This window comes from Pelodiscus sinensis, chromosome 4 (genome assembly GCF_052426305.1).
Source record: "Pelodiscus sinensis isolate ZL-2025 chromosome 4, ASM5242630v1, whole genome shotgun sequence".
NCBI classification, from domain to species: Eukaryota; Metazoa; Chordata; order Testudines; family Trionychidae; genus Pelodiscus; species Pelodiscus sinensis.
This window is the reverse complement of record NC_143055.1, coordinates 99,820,627-99,840,322: the sequence shown is the minus strand read 5'-3', so window position 1 is coordinate 99,840,322 and position 19,696 is coordinate 99,820,627. Positions and strand designations below refer to the sequence as shown.

General features: G+C 43.2%; 1 protein-coding gene across 2 annotated transcripts in view; it reads right to left on the bottom strand.

Moving 5' to 3' along the window:
* The window catches only part of TNIP3 (TNFAIP3 interacting protein 3), a 37,875-nt gene extending 18,590 nt beyond the window's left edge, over positions 1 to 19,285 (bottom strand). Inside the window, exons 1-7 of one of the 2 annotated variants that reach the window (XM_006125584.5) lie at positions 19,115 to 19,285; positions 16,775 to 16,858; positions 14,956 to 15,021; positions 13,546 to 13,677; positions 9,859 to 9,987; positions 5,781 to 5,900; positions 1,365 to 1,490 (exon numbers count right to left, since the gene is read on the bottom strand). In XM_006125584.5, coding sequence (XP_006125646.4) covers positions 1,365 to 1,490; positions 5,781 to 5,900; positions 9,859 to 9,987; positions 13,546 to 13,677; positions 14,956 to 15,021; positions 16,775 to 16,858; positions 19,115 to 19,150 — 693 coding nt within the window. In that variant the 5' untranslated portion in view covers positions 19,151 to 19,285. The remainder of the gene's footprint in view (positions 1 to 1,364; positions 1,491 to 5,780; positions 5,901 to 9,858; positions 9,988 to 13,545; positions 13,678 to 14,955; positions 15,022 to 16,774; positions 16,859 to 19,114) is intronic. The other variant, XM_089778011.1, reaches the window with a different exon arrangement.
* Between the last annotated feature and the right edge of the window lie 411 nt (positions 19,286 to 19,696).

Sequence of the window (19,696 nt, the reverse complement as noted above, 5' to 3'; positions counted from 1 at the left end):
CACTGGAGCTGGAACAACTCTCACATATGTGCATGTTAGGATGAGGTCCTCCTTGGCTTATAGGCCAGCAAGAGGAAATTACTTTGGGTGCATGACACAGAATGCTTCCCCGATCCCTGATCATAGCACTGGAGAGGCGGTAGTGCCTCCTCTCCTCTCTGTCTTAGTGTTTTAGAGTGATCCCCCAACATGGGCATGAAAGGCTGTTCCCCTCCCATGACCATTGGAAGGAAACTCTCTGCAGCCACTTCTACCCCCTTGCAGGAAACAACCCCAGCACAAATATCAATGATTTTAAAACATTCTCTAGCGCCTAAAAATGCCATTAATCCACAGAAATGCCCCACATCTACTGCGTGGGTAACATACTAGGGTGCCCATGCTATTTCCATGTGCTTGAAGGCATTTCCAGTAGCTTCACTAACAATTTTGCATTTCAAATGAAATGCCACCTCTGTGTCCTACCCTTTAATAATATGCTCTCATTGGAGACATATGCTGAACACCTGCTGGGAGGTGCTATATGTTGCCAATGAAGCTAATGGAAGCCATGGGCATGCAACACCTCTCTAGGAGGGACTCAAGTACCGTATGGGGGTATCAATCCCTTGCTTCTCTGACAACAGTAAAATGCAGTCTGCAAGTGCTGGTGTGTGGGGTTGGTGAAGAATCAGCTAATACTTCTGTGGTTAAATCAGGAAGTCCAGAGGGATGATAGTGGAGAACAGGGAACATTCCATAATGACTTGTCACTTATTGTAAAATGTTGCTCAACTTTTGTCAGAGAAGTTTTGTGGTTTCATTATTTTTTAAGAGGAGATTGCAAAATCTCAATTATTTCTACATGTTTCATTTCGGTTCTCCCGTCTATGGGCATCACGCTGGAGATAAAAAGGAATTTCCCAGCAAATGGGACGAAACAGTTCAGACTGCTCAAGACATCTGAATGAGAAGAAGTTCTTCTCTCAGTGACTCTGGAGTAACTCCACTGTCTCAGGCAGGTCACTGCAGCAGAGCAGAATTTGGCACCACACATCTTTTATTTCCGAGTTCGGGCGAGTTCGGGGATGAGGCTGTATTTCTTACATCAAGTGTCATGCCAACAGAACAAATAAAAAGAACTGTGGTATTTAAGAGGTAGTGAATAGCCCCAGTAATAGGCACACTCTGTCTACCTAAATTGGAAGAAGTTTCTAATCATCATTTCTCATCTCTTTACAACATTACTTCAGAATGTTTTGTCCCATGTGGCAACCTCAAATAAAATCCAATGTCAATTAAAGGAAGTAAAAAAGCCTTGGGTTGTATGGAAAGTGAGAAAAAATGTACATGTGCTGGCAGCTGCAACTTTCTTTAAATCATACCTGAGAATTTAGTTTGTTCAGTTGGGACTGTGATCTTTCGTTACGTTTTTGAAGTGCTTCTTTCTCTTCATTAAGTCTTTCTCTGTCAGCTCTCTCCTTTTTAAAGTCTTCTTCATATATCTGTACCTGAAATTAATATTATTTAGGAAATGTATTGTGGTAGTTCTACAGTGATTTTACAAACACAACAAAATGACAAGTAACTGCTAATTTACAGAGCATTTTTTAGACTGATCCCTTCTATTATACATCTACTATCAACATTTTTTCCATGCTTTTCCTAGCTTTAGCCACACTAGCTTCTCTGCATGTGATCCCCCTCACAATTTCATTATTTGTGGAATATTGCTATATAGGTTGATCCTCTCAACTGAGACTCCCTGGTCCGGTAGGACCATGGATGTTGCTGGACAAGAGAGCCCCAGTGGAGGGCCAGAAGCAGGAGCCCTGTGGAACCTAGGAGCCCAGCCAGGCTGGCTGCAGGGAGGCTAGTGGCTGGGAGCCCTGCCACGGGATTATGGCTGAGCTGGTAGCAGGGTGGCCGCAACACCAGCAGGCTCCAACAGGGGTCTGCTGTGGTAGGGCCAGGAGCCGGGGTGTCAGGGCTGGCGCTGCCTGGGAAGGGCTGGCAGGGTCAGGAACCCTGGCAGCTGAGCAGGAGTCTGCTGCAGGGAACAGGGGGAGGAGTCCCAACAGAGGGACTGCAGGCTGGCGGGGCTGGTGCTGCTCTGCTGGTGGTTTGCAACAGCAAAGCTGAGAGTCCCAGCAATGGGTCTGAGCAGCTGTAGCAGGGCTAGTCACACATGGGGAGCCCACCGGGAGGCCAGGCCAGACGCAGAGCCAGGCTGGGAGACCAGTGGCGGGAGGGTGGGGGCAGAAATGACCTCCCCTGGACCAGCAAAATCCCTCCTTCAGGACCATTCAAGTCCCAATAGTCCTGGGCCAGGGAGGTCCAACCTGTATTTGAATGACCTGCTTGGTAACTACCTTTGGAATCTTTGCACTAATATGTCTAACATTAAGGGCCTGGATTCTTCAAGATTATTCAAATGCTGGTTTAAGAGAGAAAATATTTTACAATTTTTTCTCATTTTCAAATCCGCTTGAAAGATTAGCATCTCCAACTTCCGCTGCTGGATCTGCTGGTTCTTACCTGGCAGGCAGGAGCTTATAAAGGGTAGTCCCCAAAATGCTAACATGGTGATATATAAAACTGAGCAGCATCACTCACAAACAGAATGATGGGCTGGAGAGAAGTTAGGACCTACAAAGCATCTCAATGACCCCTTACTTGATGCACCATAAAATAAAAATGATTTTGCTGTTAACCAGCCATATTTTTATATGGGCAGCACTTAAGTCACAAGTTAATATTACTGCAGTTTCTCTGGTTCAGGGAAGAAATGCCATTAACAGAACCAGAGAAAATGGAAGGGTGGAATGGTTATTTTATCCCTGAATGGGGGAGACATGCACTGTAAAATTCTACTTCATCTCATACACTCAATGAACACAGTAATGTGCTTACACATCTGATTAATGCTTAACAGTGTTCATTTGTTGAGACTGGATCATTCATGTCACACTGAGTATCCAATTATGAGTTTGGCCTGGATTCTCATTTGCCTTACATTTTGTGTTGTCATTTATAACTGTACAGTAAACATAAATGTTTTTCCATTGGTGCAAATGACCACACAAGGGGTCAGGCTCTCATTCACAGGGTAGGCAGGCAGAGGAGTAGACAACATAAATAACTTATAAATCATTGTTTGCATTACCTCCATACAACTGGCAACATAAACTATGTGCTATAGACCTTTCTGCCAGTGTACATAGGGCTACAGATTCTTTTTCTGCATAAAGGTGATGCAGAATGTCAGCTCTGCCACACTGTCCATGCAAGACACCATGACCAGGGTTAGCTTATAGTACCTCAGGAGGGGGTACCGTCACTAGTTGCTGCAGAGAACCATGTGTGACGTAGTGGGGGTACCCAGCTGGTTTCTATGCTGCTGGCTCTGGGGTAACCCCCACTGGCTGCCGTGGGTACCACGACCCAGCAAAACAGGATGAGTCACTATGCAACCAGTGGCCAGACACCCCCCATGGAGAGGAACAAAGGAAGGTGGAATGCTGCCCTGGCTTGGGGGCAGAGCGGGAAGAAGGTTAGTGAGTTGCTGGCTGGAAGCATGGAGGAGACAGCCTAGGGAAGGGGACTGGAGTTTAGGGGCCCAGTCTCCCCCATCTCCAGGGGGCCTGAGGCATCCTAGCCCAGCTCTGTGACCAGATTCCATCTGTGCTGTGCTGTATCCTGGAGAGGAAATAAACTTCCTCTATTACACCATTGTTTGCATTACCTCCATACAACTGGCAACATAAACTATGTGCTATAGACCTTTCTGCCAGTGCACATAGGGCTACAGATTCTTTTTCTGCATAAAGGTGATGCAGAATGTCAGCTCTGCCACACTGTCCATGCAAGACACCATGACCAGGGTTAGCTTATAGTACCTCAGGAGGGGGCACCGTCACTAGTTGCTGCAGAGAACCATGTTCTATGTGTTTTAGCCCATCTATGATTGCCTATTACCCCTCCACAGTACCAGCTCCATAGCCTCATGCTCTGTCCTATGCTGCTCACCCCAACAGCCACATAACCATGTGATCTGTTAAAATTCAGGAACTATGCTATAGTTCACGGTAGAGACTTGTAATATCCCTTTGCATTGTAAGTTCTGATGCCCCAAAGAGGAGGTGTTACATAGCCTGTGTATTCCACCCTCCACCACTGGCCCTCCATTTTTCTCTTCCTTTGCCCCATCCTTCTTGTTGTTCAGAACTTAGCCATTCTGTCACAGCCAAGGATGGGCCAAAGATGGCTAAGGAATGAAGATATGCTATCATACAGATGCCTATCCCCCAGGCCTCCTCCTCCAGACAAGCCTTCTGTTCCTCTTCATACTGCGTAAGATCCCGAATGACTATACTGATGTCTACAGCTAGAAAAATACATTAATAAAACTGACCAGCTAGATTTCAGTTTCCTCAGGATTTTGAGAAATGGCGCACACTATTTTGTTGTCAAGTGGAATGAAATAACCCATTACTGCACACTAAAGTGTAAGATTCTGTTCCCTAGCGTGTAGCATACATTACAATAGAGAGCAGATTTGTAAACTATGTGCTATAGTTTGGCTCAACTGGTCAAACGTGACAGAAACAAGTATTTTATCCCATTAATCTCCCGATCATGTCTCTTTGTGTTTCAGTAACTTTCCCTAACACTGTACAGGGTAACACAGTGATTCCCAACCTTTTTTATGCCAGGGACTGGCATACCCATTCATAAGCCTTTGGCAGACAGATAACTTTTTATTTGAATATTTGCATGCTCATTATCCAAATAATGAACATGCAAATAAAATGTTACTGGTCTGTCAAAAGCCCCAGCCTAGAGAGCCACTGAAAACAGCTGCCACATCCCCCCCGCTAGGTCTCCTGGTCCCAGCCTCCTATTTTGTGCCACACGGCCCCAATCCTTGGCGGCAGCCGCCACCCACCATGCAGCCAGAGCCCCGGCAGCAGCTACTCGGCCCCAGCAGCAGTCAACACAGCCTCGGCCCCAGCAGCAGTCAGAGCAGCCACCCTGCAATGCAGCCCTGTCCCTGGGAGCATCTGGGGCCATGGTTGCGTGGCAGCTGGAGCCACATACTGTGGTACTAAAAATAGCACCATGACTCCGGCTCCAGTCCTGGTACATGGGGTGTGCTGTAGTACTGTGGCCCGGCTCTAGACTACTAGACTCTATACTACTAGAAGCTCGGTCCATGAAGCTCCTGATTGGAGCACATGTCCGGGTCCAGCAGTTTGACCAGACACTTAATCTAGAAGGAAAACAGGATGTTGTCTGAGGAACTGAGAAAGCTCCTGATCCACTGCTCAACTGGACCCTAACTCTTGACTCTGTTATGACCCAGACATTGTTCCCTGACTCTGGTTTGATCCTTGATAATGCTTTTGGATTCTGGCTTCAGCTCATTCCTTAGCACAGCTTTCTGACTGAGTCTGGTCTTGACCCTCAGTGTGACTCCTGATACTAATTTGGGCTCCACTTTTGGCATGACCCAACCTCCAGCTTGGACTCTGGCATCTGACTCAGACTACTAGGTCTGACTACTCACACTCATGTCCGTGCAAGGTAATAGACTTGTCTTGGTCCTGTGTACAGTACTGAATTTCATACTATGACAACGCAGACCCCTGTGATAAAATGATACTGTTAGGATCCTGTTATCTGGAATAAAGCCAGACTGCCTCCTACTTTCAAATCAGGATAAGTTAACCAGACCATAGTTTTTGGGAGAAAATAGTACACTGCTAAACTCAGCCAGACTGACTTCCAGACATTCTCACCTGTTGTCTGAGAACTTCCATTTGGGTCCTCAGCTCTTCATTGTTGCAGTTCCTGTCAGATGTATCCAAATGAGGCAGAAGAAGGGACGAGTGTTGCTTCTGCAATGCATCCCGAAGGGCCTACAACAACATATGACCGGTGGCTTAGATTTGTCACATGAAAGGAATCCCTTTTTAATCATTACAATGTTGGGATATAGGACTGAACAGATTCAAGCAACTCATGAGTTGTTTTGTACTGCATTTATAGTCACATTGCATTTTATTTGCTGTGTAAGACTAATACTTAGCTACCCACATTTTTAAACTGACCACATTCCAGCTCTTAAGTTTGGGACACTATCATTCTGGGACACTCATTGGTTAAATTTGCATACATAAATAGCATTTGTGCTTGTAAATCAAGCCATTGGAGGTCCAATTTACATTCACCAATGCTTTTCCTGGATGAAAGGATCAGAGTTTTGGAAAGCCCAGGTGAACTTTTTTTTGGAGAAAAAGAGATAGGTTGCTAAGATTGGGTTTGTAAAACTAAAGAGTTTTTAAACAACATTTAGCCATTATCTAGCAAATAATGGCTAGAGCAGGGGCTGAACCAAAAGATCTTTAAGCACTAAAAGGACACATTTCTCCTGCAGGAGTTCAAACTCCTGCGGCTCTTAGTATGCAGTAGGTTGCACAGTCCCTATGGCGAGCCACTAGAGGGAGTCATGATTACAGTGTATTACTCCTGCTCTGCTTGTCAGTCCAACTCTTCTAGGATACTCGGTATTACTTTCCCTTTCATTATTTTTTTGATGTGTTTGACTAATTTGGGCTCCACTTTTGGCATGACCCAACCTCCAGCTTGGACTCTGACTCTGACCACTAGGTCCGACTACTCACACTCATGTCCCCACAAGGTAATAGATCTTAATCATCTTATTATTCCTCACTCCCCATAACCGATCATCAGCTAACAAATGTCAAGTTCCTTTCATATTCATGTAGGGCCCATTTCAACCTCTATTAAGGAGACCACATCTGTAAACAACATTGTATCTTTTAAAAACCCACAATTACTGGTAATTGCTTCAGACCATCCCTCCTCCCCGCCTTGTCTGAACCGATCAGAGTTATCAAACAGCTATCAACAGGCTTACAAGGAATTCATAGAGGGACTATTTCCTGATGTTGATGTCACTGAATTTCTTCAGAACGCCCAATAGAGTATCTGAAGCGACCTGTTGGCCAGCTCCCATCCAACAGCATAAGGGAGAGAAGAGAGAGAGGGAGGACAGAGCAGAAGTTACAAGTCTTCCACCAGCATGGATGGCCACAGTAATCCAAAGGCTAATATTATGTGCCTTGTCCTCCATGAAGTAGTCAACCCCATTCTTTTACATAGGATTTGTCAGATGCAGATGTTTGGGATGAATGTGGATGAAATCTGGTTCTCTTGTCCCCCGATTCATGTGGTACACACCTGCACCTTGTTGACAATATACTTGCACAAAGTGGTTTAATATTTCTGATTCAAAGATGACCTTATATCATTGCTCCTTGATGGAATATTGTTTCTCCATTTCTCTGACTTTTTCATTCAATGTTATCCCTTCTCTCTCCTTTTATAAATCAATCACCAGGATATAGAAAGCTATTTGTCCTATCCTTTTTAATGCTGCTGACTTTATACACACCTTTAAAATAATAATAATAAAAAAACTAATCAAGTTTTTTAGATGGCAACAATTCCAACATACATTAAGTCACAGATCTATGCTAGCTGCAGATTAGCTCACCACAAAACACAGATGGAAGTGGAGGAGATTACTGTGAATTTTCCGAGTATACCAGAATGAGTGACAATTGTGCTGTAAATAATTTTGCATGGATCCACTAGGAGAATTCAGAGATTATTCTGCAGCCCTCCACAGTTCTCATTTTTAATAGTACCTGGAGAGGAAGAGGGTGGGAGAAATCTGTATCTGAAATATGTATTAAGCTACAACCTAAAATATGCGAGGACACTGCTTTTTAAGCAGTCTGCAAAATAAGTCTCTGCTTCTCTATCAACTCATTTCTTTATTTCTAATTATGAGCACTTACCAATTTGCATAATTTTAAAACAAATCTCATGATACTGAGTGCTTTTCTTAAAGGCCCAGCTCCTAGAATCATGTGATGTGAGAAACAGTCCCTACCCCACTCTTACCCCAGATAGTTCTAGGCCTCATTGTGTGAAGAAAAATCTGGAGGGAGAAAAAAAAAAAAAGCCACACACACGCACAAAAAAAACTCTGAAGGCCTAAAAAACAAAATGAACATTTTTTTGAACGTCATGATTTTGGGGCAGTCTGAGTCAATTTTTGAATGCATGGGGCTGCCAGTGCTATAGACAACAGTTTGGCTGCATCTAGACTGGCAAGTTTTTCCTCAAAAGCAGATGCTTTTATGGAAAAACTTGCCAGCTGTCTACACTGGCCACTTGAATTTCCGCAAGAACACTGACGATCTCATGTAAGATTGTCAGTGTTCTTGCAGAAATACTATGCTGCTCCCGTTCGGGCAAAAGCCCTCTTGTGCAAAAGCATTTGCACAAAAGGGCCAGTGTAGACAACGTGGTATTGTTTTGCGCAAAAAAGCCCCGATCGCAAAAATGGCGATCGGGGCTTTCTTGCACAAAACCGCGTCTAGATTGGCACGGACGCTTTTCTGCAAAAAATGCTTTTGCGGAAAAGCGTCCATGCCAATCTAGACGCTCTTTTCCGCAAATGCTTTTAACAGAAAAGTTTACCATTAAAAGCATTTGCGGAAAATCATGCCAGTCTAGACATAGCCTTTGTGTGCACTAGTGAAACAGCTATAGAAGAACCTAAATACCAGGCAAACCAGAAAGAACAATTCTTTTTCACTTATTGAATTCTGTATTATAAAGTGACAGGAACCTCCCTGGAAACAGAGTTCTTCCCAAATGTACATTTTCCCCTCCCTCCTCCTCAGACCCAACCACAAGAAAAGACCCTAGCAGAACAGAACAAAACGTTCCAGTAAATTATTTTATGAATAGTTCGTCAGAACTGAAGTCACACAAAGTTCCTGCGCAAATCCCGTCAATGCATTTCAGAGGCAGCGAGAGAGACCACAAGTTCAGGCAAGTTCTTTTACAAGGCAACATGCATTTTCCTTGCTTTGAATTTAGCCTATGCACCACTTAAAGTTACGTCACAGCAATTTTTAAGAGCAGCATATTTCCTCAGGAAGCTTTTGTGGTTTACCAAGAGGTACTTTGTTAGAAAACACATCTTGCTTTCTGTGATCTCTTGATTCAATGCTTACTACATTTCCCTCTTTAAAAACAGAATTTTTCATTGCGCTGTCTGGCAGCAAGGATTTTGGATTCTAAGCTGTTAGATAAGAGACAGAAAGATGGTTGGTGGCAAGAAAAAATGATCAGGGTGAAGAATTGGCTTGAAGCAAAGAGAACTTGGACATTATCTTCAGTTGGAGTCAGGATCTTGCCCTATATAGCCAAGCAGGGACTGGAACAATGTTTTAAGGGGAGCAACATTAGTTAGGGATCTGAGGAGAGAGTGGAGGGAAGAGGCTGCCAATGCCAGGTAGAAGAATTTGAGAATGAACACTCCTGAGGCGAGGAGGATGACTAGGAACCCATTGTGTACTTGAGTCAGACTGGGAATTTGAAGCACAGAAGATTTGGAGGAAGTTTTGGCTTCTCATGCACAATCTGGCCTATAGGAAATTTATATTCCCCTTCTCAGTGCATTTGCATTCCCCTTCTCCACTGATTGACATCAGCAGCAAGCCTCAAAGGTGGGCTCGGATAATTCCTTTTCTGTTTCCACTAACCATCACCCGCTATGCTGAGGCACACGGATAAGGCTGTGATAAAGGGGTCCAGGTCATGGATCCACAACACAGCAGATGGAGCAATATGGGAGGAGAGAAAAAGCAGCCCACATTCAGGGTCTTCAATATTGGTGTTATCTGATAGCCAAGAACCTCAAAGTAATTTAGGTCAAAGATACAAAGATTACTTAAGCAATATTTCCCATTTGATACCTCTCTGTATCTATACCTTGTTGAGGCGACTTATTTCACATTCATAGTACTCTTTCTTTTTGGTCACTGAAGCTTTTTGTTCTTTCAGAAGTTTGTTTTCTTCCTTCAGTTCATTCAGTGCTTCACTTAGGATTTCTTTTTCTTTCTGGAATGTAAGACATATCGAAATGTTGATTAGGTTCAGATGGAAAAATGTTTTCAGACTGATTTTCAGACTATTGGCTGTCTGGCAGATGTGTTGTACATTTGTTACCCCAAGGAGTTGTGCCAAACTACTGGAAGGAGACGCAGCAGGAAAGCCAATGGGTAACTGGACCCTGATGCTATAAAATGTGCTGAGACAGCACTGACTCCTCACACGAGATTTAAAAAAAAAGACAACATACCAGATAAGATCCTGACCTCTTCGTGCACTTGGGTTGCACAAAGGGGCCTTGAAGCCAGGTAGCAAAACAGATGAGGTTGCAGAGAGATTATTACTCCAGCTGTCCATTATAATAGTCCCCCACAATAGTCCCCAGCACAGCTGGTGTCCTAAAAATAAGCTGGAACGCAGCAATGCTCCAGCAATCTCTGGTGAATGAAATGGTTCCTGTAACAGCTGACAATTTAGAGCAGACCTGAGGTTCTAAGTTGGAAGAGAGGCGGAACCAACTCCCAGCTTGAATCAGGCTTCTGTTCTGCTGCGGGGACCGGAACTCCCTGCAGCTCCTGCCCCACATCCTGATCTCCCTATACCTGGGCTCTGTGGTTCAGGAACATCCAGAGAGTCCCAGTTAAGGGAGGTACAACCTGTCCACCAAAGTAGCTTAAGACTACCTTTGTCCTCACACTACTGTGTGGAGTGGAGCATGACGCTACTATTGCCCAATTAAGTATCCCTCATTAGCTCAGCCCGTTTACCACATCACAACTATAGTTTTACTGGTGTCTGACTGTAAGACACCAGTGCTTTCAGTGCAGTTAATGAGTGGAGTTTCAGCTGTGCAGAGTATCGAACTCCTAGAGTGACAGAGACTTTACAAGCTTCATGACACTGCTCTGAAGGGGGTTAAAAAAAAAAATCTTCCCTCGCTAGCTGCTTTAGACCTGAGTTATTCTGGCATTTTTCTAGTGTAATGTTAAAAGTTTAGGGCTTCTTGCACAAAAAGGAGAAATAAAATAAGAGATTTTCTGAGTTCTACTGCTTTGGGCAATAAAGAAACAAACTACAGGTTGGACTTCCCTCATCTGGCACCTTGAGGACCTGAACAGTTGCAAACAAGGGGATTTTGCCTGTCCAGGAAAGTCCTTTCCAATATGGCCCATGCTGGCCTGCTGCTTCCAGCTAGGGCTCCAGCCTGGCCCGCTGTGGCTTGCCAGGGTGAAGCTCTGTGGCTACCACCATGGCTGGAACTCCATGGTAAACACTGCCCCCCCCAAACGCCACAAGGGCTGCTATGGCTCCCAAAATCCGTGGCTGAGGCCGGAGCTATGCAACTGCTACTGCCAGCCCCTTGCTACTGTGGTGCCGCAGGGGGCGGAACTCCCTGCTGCTCCTGACCCACAACCTGACCTCCCTATACCTGGACTATGTGGTCCAGGAATATCCAGAGAGTTCCAGTTAAGGGAGGTACAACCTGTACATCAAACCCAAACCCAGTGTACTCCAGAGCACCGGGGGCCATAAAACCTATTCTTATATACAATGAGTGTACCTCAATGCAGTCAGCAACTGTGTTTTAGACAGTATTAAAATGCCTACAAAAAGAGTAAGTCTTAATGTGTAGATCCACCCACTGAAAAAGCACTTGGCAACCTTACATTTACTGACAACGTGGCTACATTCCCTTGCTCTACCAAATTAGTTGGAACGTTTAACTTCTTTAAAACAATGTGTAATTTAGCAGAGCATCTCCCGATTAATTAATTACAGATACATGAGTAGTCCCAGCAACGTGGAGCTTATATTTTTAAAGCTATAAAAACACTAATAATTGCTTTCATCTTTTGCTGCCTTGAGAGTTATTATTTTTAAGCTTTCCCCTTCTCCTAAATCCCAACAGATGTAAAATGCTGGGGGGCTCCCCTTCTGATACATACAATCAAAGGAACATAACCATATCACTACCTCCAAACCTCCTCTGGTTCTTCAGTCAGTTCAGATTCCAGTTCAAAACTGCCATCCTCATTTTAACAACCCCCCCATAGACTTGCACCAGAACAACTCATTGAGCCCCACTAGTCTCTCTGCTCTTGTCCTCATACTCTCATGTAAACACCCCCTCTCTGTCCCTTCATTCACCCCCCCCACTGTGATCTGAAAACTATTTTCTGCAGCTGTTGGCCATCTGGGAAAGCCTTTCATCTCTTGGCCTTATTGAATTATCTATTTTCAGATCCTACTGGAAAAACATTTTTATTCCTCATTAACACCCTTTTAATGCTATTCTCCTTGTACTATTCTATTTAAAACTTTATTCTTGTTTTCTTTTCATTCTGTAGACTATTTGAGGTATATGAATGATGCCACCAAGTTGCATGTCACACAACCTTTAACCCAACGGCTCTCCAGCTCTTTCATTATTTGGCCCACTTCCTGATACTCTCATGCAAAAGCCTTTAATTCTCATTTTGTTCTGCAACCAGGACGCAGTAGACAAAACAGAGTTTGAGAATCACTTATGAAACTCAGTTATTCTCTCTGCACATCATGCTCTGAATATAATGCAAGACAAGCACAGGACTACAGTAAACAATGTATTTGGCTTGCTTTTTCCTGAACGTGGAGCAGCCACTTGCAGGCTCAAGTTCCTTGGTTTTAGTTATTTAATTGCATTAAAAAAAAATATTTTTAACATTTTAGTTCTGAGAATCAGATGGTGAATGTGCCCAATTAGAGCCATATCACTTAGTTGTAATTTGTCCCACACATCACATCGAAATGTTTCTTTAATTTAACAAAGGAACAATTTCTGAGGTGAACTAGGATGTGAAATCCCATGTAATTAGTTAATCAGTTAACTGTTATATTTAACTGGTTAACTGATTAAATAGGGATGGGTGGGGGCTGCTCTGGTTGGGTGCTAAAAAACATTTATTTGCCCTCCTCCTAGCTGCAATCAGGCACAGAGGCAGAGTTTAACAATACTGTTTAGGGCCCTGTAAACCCTAAAGGCGGCCCTGCAAACATGTATTACAGGGCAGACTTTGTCAGAGTAGTCAGCACACTTCCAGATAGTGATTTGCAAGACTTGGGTCCAAAACAGTAGTAAGTTAAAGAGGAGCTCTTTAAATATTTGCATATAGATATAGTTGGCAACATGCATTATGTTAAACGCACAAAGTCATTTACTGCCCTACATTATCTTTAAGCATTGTGTGTAGTTAGCTGCATTTAGGCTCCCCTTAACATTTCGACAGTATTTTGTTTTATTGAGCATACCGAAAATTCAGCTCAGTTGGAGAGGGCAGAACTCATGGCACTGTGCTCTTCCCCACTCCCACTCCACTTCCTCCCTCTGCCAACTTCAGGCGTGTGACAGCCACTGGGAGTCACTAGCATCTCTAGAAATGGATCTACCACCTTCTCAGCAGTATCCCACCCGCAGGCAAGGCACCCGATCCCCTGGGCTTATCTCACTGGTGTAATTCAGCCCACGCGCCTCTCTCTCACTAGACTATAGACACACACAATCAAGTAGGTAAAGGGCAGTCCTCCTACCGCTTCCTGACCCGGTCCCTCTCTGGCCAGGGCTTGCAGCCTTTCACACTCTTGCTGATTCCGGTGTCTTTCTTTCTCCAGCGCACTGACACTCCTCTGTGATGCGCCCAGTTTCGCTTTCACTTCTGCAAGCTGTAAAGTGATCACACACACTCAGAGCAGGCGGGTGACTAAAAGAGTGCTGCAGTACCCCCCCGCCTCCTCCAAAACCTTTCTACCTTCAGCAGCTAGGCACAAAGAAGCAGCAGGAACTGTCTGTATGTAAATAAAATTTTCCCCCTTCTTTCTTAAATCATACTGGTCTCTAACGAAATGTTATAAACACCCTGGATCAGATGCTGTCCATCATCCAATTAGCTCCACTGATTTAGCTGCCACTGTAGAGCCGTTAAGAAGCTCTGTTTTCTCCCTCATCATGGGTGCCTTCGGCAAAGATATGTCTCATCATCCAACTGAAGGGCAAAATGATCGTGCGCTGATGGAGACAAGACATTTGTATTCTCTTCTGTGTATAAGCAATACAGAGAAGAACTGTTTGGTCTATTAATGGAGCCATTTGGGATGGAGCGTGGGGAAATAAATATTTTGTCTTTGGTAGAAAACAAAAATACATAGGAATTTCTTTTTCCTAGAAGGCAGATAGAGGAAGACCCTGACAAATTATGATTGTTACTTAAAAGAATAAACCTCACTTAGGCAGCTGAGTTTACTAGCCAACTAATGATAGTGTTTTCAAAAGTTATTGGTGGCATAAAACTCTCCTTCCACCCCATATGTGAAAGGAGGAAGGAAGAGACTACCAACTGTTTTAGCAACATTCTTCATAAAAATGAAGTAAAAGTGCTTATTTCAAATAAAAGAGGAAGCCTCTCATGGGGTATAAAATCCACCCAGGTATTAGGGCTAGCAAAGGAATCTTCAGGTTTTCCCCACAACAGGTATCAAATGGCATCTCCGAGCTGGTCATTCATGTACCAACCTGGAAGGTAGCACAAGAGATGGCACAGGAGCATTTGGATCTGTGGTTGTACAGATCCAGTATCTTTGGTACACACTAGAGACCTGCAGGTTAATTCCCAGGGAAACGTGGCTTAAAGTAGGCACACCATTTTCATGATCTTGTGGAGGGTATGGGGATCCTTGTTTTGAGGACCATGATGATCATCACAGGATTTCAAAGACCACTTTAAATCTTATCTCCAGTAACTGCTTGCCAGAAAATCCAGATGCATGTTAATTGATATTTTATGTTCAAACTGAATTTTTCCTTTATGCGGTAATGGGAGAGATAGAATGCTACTGTTTCTATGTTATTTTTCCACATTATGCCCGTAGTCTGGTTTGTTTTTAAGGATGTGGCTGCTGTCAGCTGGTGGCACTTTTACAGTCAATAGAAACAGTCAAACTTACCTTTTGTTCATAGTGCAGTTTCATACTTCTGAATTGTTGATCCCATTGCTTGTTCACCTCTAGCAACTGCAATTATCAATCATTTATTCTCAGTGAGCAACACTTTTCCCAAGTGCAATATCAGGTAGTTTAAACAGAATATTTTTTGAATCCTGTAACTAAGGAAGGTGTTCAGGATCTCCATCTTATCTATGGCCAATTTACATTCAGGAAGAGGCAGTCCAAAGGCTGCCTACTTTTGTGGCATGTCTTATTTCTTTGCTATTTGCATTCCAGAATACAACCACAGAAGAGGTAAAAACTTAGGCTTTCCCCATTCAGAATAAAATAGTTGGGCAGGGAGTGACATTTACATCATGCTGATATGCAGTAAGTTGCAGGTGACTCATTTAACACAGTAGCAATGCAAATAAACTAGCACTCCTGATTTCTTTTTGAAGTTACAAACACATTATTCCTTGTTTACAGTTCACTACATCCTGTAAGTTATGTATGATGAGGTGTTGTTTAGATATTGCAGACCCCACTCATATAAAAGTACCAGTGAGTTCTGTCAGACTATTTCACTAAATCAAGTGAACAAAGATTGGTCTTTATCATAATATGGCACTACCAAATTCATGGTCCATTTTGGTCAATTTCACAGTCATAGGATTTTAAAAATAATAAATTTCATTATTTCAGATACTTAAATCAGGAATTTCATGATGTAAATGTAGAAGTCCTGTCTCAAAATGATTTTTTTGGGGGGAGGGGACCACAAGATTTTTGTAGGGAGGTCTTAGTACTGCTGCCCTTATTTCTGCACTGCTGGTAGTGGCATTGCTGCTTTCAGAGGTGGCAGAAGTAAGTGAGACAATACTGCACCCCACTTACAATAATCTTGCAATCCCCAGATATCCACTTTTGGATTCTTCTCTCTTTCCCCCCCCCCCCCCCAGAATTTTGAGAAACATTGGCTTCCCCTGTGAAATTTGGATAGTTTGGGGTAAAAGCACACAAAAGACCATATGTCAAGGGATAGATCAGATTTCACAATTCATGATGCATTTTTCAAAGTTGTGAATTTAGTAGAGCCCTCATCACGTGTGTAATTGGCACATGAAGAGCAATCAGTGAACCAATGCAAATGGTTTACACTCTTCAAATATGCCCCCTGGAAGTATCCTGAAATCTAGCTCACGTGGATCACTGTTCAAGATGCCGAAAAAAAAGAAACATTCCCAATTTGCTGAGTCTCAGACGCCCAATAAATAATTTGTTGCTGCTCAACATTATCCCTTGGCATTTACTGGAAATGTACTATAAGCATAAATAAAGTTTTCCTTAAATGTCTTATAAAACTCTTTTCACAGTTCAAGAAACCATTAACCCTCACCTTCACTATGCTACCTTATCACATTATTAGTGTGTTTTCAGCCCCAGTTCTACAAACACTTACGTACTTGCTTAACTTTATGTATGTAAGACAGACCAAAGGCTTCAGTGGCTTTAGTCACATGCATGAAGTTAAGCATACGCTTAAGTGTTTGAAGGATTGGGGCTTTAGTTTGTGACAAACAGTGAGGCAAGAATATTTTGGTTCAAGAATAGTGATAGAGATGCAGCCATGTTAGTCTGGTCTAGCTGAAACAAAAGACAGAACTATGCAGCACTTTAAAGACTAACGAGATGATTTATTAGGTGATGAGCTTTCACTGGCTAGATCTGCTAGAGAAGTAAATATTAATCAGCATTAGCAGCAACGATAATTTGGACCCTATGGTTTCCTGCGCTTGGAGACCAAAAATTATAATTACAGAATAGCATAATCAGTTACCTCTTGTTTCTGTCTTTCCAATAGTATGACCTGGTGTTCAAGGGTATCTGTTGGTCTGTTCTTCTTTTTTGTCAGTAACGTACACTTCCAAAGAAGGGGAAAACAATATTTTAAATAAATCCTTCTAAGTAATACCCCCAAATTCAATATTATTCTATAGATCATTTATCTACCTCGTGTGTCTATTTTATTAATGTTTGTAAAGACATTTGAAGAGGAATATTTCTATTTAAATGCTATATTTACACTAATCTCCTTTTAAATTTCCCTGGCAAGAGAGATGGAAGAAAAATGTAATTTACACTCACTTTAAGGCTTGCTTAATCTGTGGTGGAAATGAGAATTGGACCCAACTGAAGTCAATGGAGCTATATTAATTTACACCAGCTGAGATTTTAGCCCATTGCGCATCACACTGTGTTACAGGTGGAATTCTTTTCTAAAAAGCACCTTCATGATTTTCTTCAGCTTTCTGAGTTCATTTTCTTTGTAATTTTAAAGATACTGTGTATTAAATACTGTTTTCCTGCCTCAGAACTAATTCAGGTCCCATGCTACAAACACATACTAGGCATGAACAGGCCCATTCATTCATGAGCATAAGTATAGTTCGCATTACAGGTTGAACCTCTCTCGTCCGGAATTTCCTAGTCTGACAATATCTGTGGTCTGGCACCAGAGAGCCCCAGCCACAGAGGTTGAGAGCAGCTGGGAGTGGAGCTGGTCTGGTCTGCGGCAGCCTGCAGGGGCAATGACCTGGGGTTCTCCAATCCCATCCCGCATGCCACTGCAGCTGCTCATGGAGTTCCCTGCCTGAGCCCCTCATGGGGAACCCCGGGAGCAGCTGCTGCCCTGCACAGGGCTGGGGGCAGGGAGCAGAGCTCCATGAGCAGGCTCGGGGCAGCAGAGACAGGCAGGTGGGCCCAAAGAGGTCAGGCTTCTGGGCTCTCTAGGGGCAGCAGCCAGGAGGGGAGCCCAAGGAGAGCCCAAACATCTGACTTCCCCTGGTCTGGCAAATTCCCTTGTTCAGGACCACTCCAGTCCCAAGGGTGCCACCGGGACCAAGAGGTTCAACCTGTATTCCAAGCAGCAAGCGTTGGCAGGAGTGGATCCATAAATAGGCACATAATGAGTCCAAAATATACTGCACAGGTCATTTGTAGCCAGTATGGCTTCTGGCAAATCCTCATTTTTATATTATTAGCCCAATCGATCATAATTTCCAAGATGCTGCCATGGGTTCTCACATGATGCACACTTGCTATATGTAGAAGCAGAATTGTAACTGGAACAAAATATACATAACTCAGAAAAGCAGATTGGCTGTGTCAAATACTTGGTCATTAAAAGTGCAGTTTTTAGTTCCTCCCTGGACCAAACATCCAATCATTTTAGACCAAAGCTACATTGTCAATTAGAGATCTGCTTAGACCTAATTTTAAATTCCGACCTGAACCCAACTAGATCATGGCCTTCCCGAATTCAAGTCCAGGCATGTCATGTTGCTTTTGTTCCTGATCCAATCCCAACATTTGTCAGGTTCCATTCAGGTTGCAAAGGGCCCAAACTCCATTTTCTTTACTGTTTTTCTTCTGCAGAGCTTCTCCCTCTCCCCACTCCCGCTCACCTTTCCATGACCCAGTCTCTCTCTGTCCCTCCTGAATCCATGTCAGTGCCACTGCCTTATCCTTGGAGTGTGGCTAGGGGGAGCTTCCCTCTCCCCATGCCCACAATCTACCTCTAGCCACCCCCTGCCCATGGAGTTGACCCACTGATAGTGGAGTTTCCCATACCTGGTAGCTGCCTTGCTGCACATGTCAGCCCAGGCAAATGAGACTCAGCCTAATCAAGCATTCTCAAAAGCTACCAAATACTGTACATTTTGCATGTTCTTTTTTTTCTTCATTTGATAAATATATACAGCTTTAAGGAGAAATGGCAAATTGTTTTAAATGCCACCGCTCACTCTTCCCAGTAGAGAAGCACAATGCTAGTAAATTCAAAGGATGCCATGGTGCCTTGTGGCTCTAATCTTGGTATAGCTAATAGTGTCTCAGGAAGCTGCCTTGTTACCATGGCAATTGGCCAGGCCCAGGATCAGCTTCTTAAAGAAAAAAATTAAATATATTTTTTAAAAGTATGGAAAAGGTATACAGCAGTCCAGTAGCACCTCAATACATGAAAACAGAATGCATTCATTCTGACAAAAGACTATTTCAACACACAAGCCTTAAAGATCTATTCACAAAAGGATACCTCTAATTGTCCAATAGTTCGCACATTTCCATTAATTCAACGACATGCCATTGATATTGCTCCCCAGCAGAAATGCTCACTTACTTGTGACTGGTCTTCTGATCCTTCTGGGCCATTCATACCTGTCTGTGACAGTCGAAAGAGGCTTCGGATGTCTGTTTTACGCCTGGTCTTTAAAAGAAGGCAAGCAAATACAGTATTTCCTTTAGCAGATGGGTTTGTACAAAAGAGAGGGAAGTAAAAAAGTTCTATTAAAATATAGGTCACAAAAACTTCACAGAAAATGTTTCCAACTAGCTCTGTGTGTGTGTAGAAGCAGCACAGAATAATACATAGGTGATCATGGAACTCTGATTTAAACCTTTTTTGTCTTCTAAACAGGGGCTTCCCAAAATGTCTCAAGCATGCTGTCTGTGACTAATGTATGAGACGGGACAGAGCTTTGTGTAGTGTGGTATGTAAATTGCAATCCCTTCCTTTACTGGTTGATTCTCTCCTGGGAGAGGAACTGGCACAGATAAGGGAAGAAAGAATAAACTTTCAATAAATAGCTCTAGGGACATGGCTTTCTTTTCCCCAGTAAGAGAAAGATCTGTTTCCAGTTGGAACCACGCCCTTTGGCTTGCCTGAATATAAAGATTTTCTGACATGACATTAAGACATACT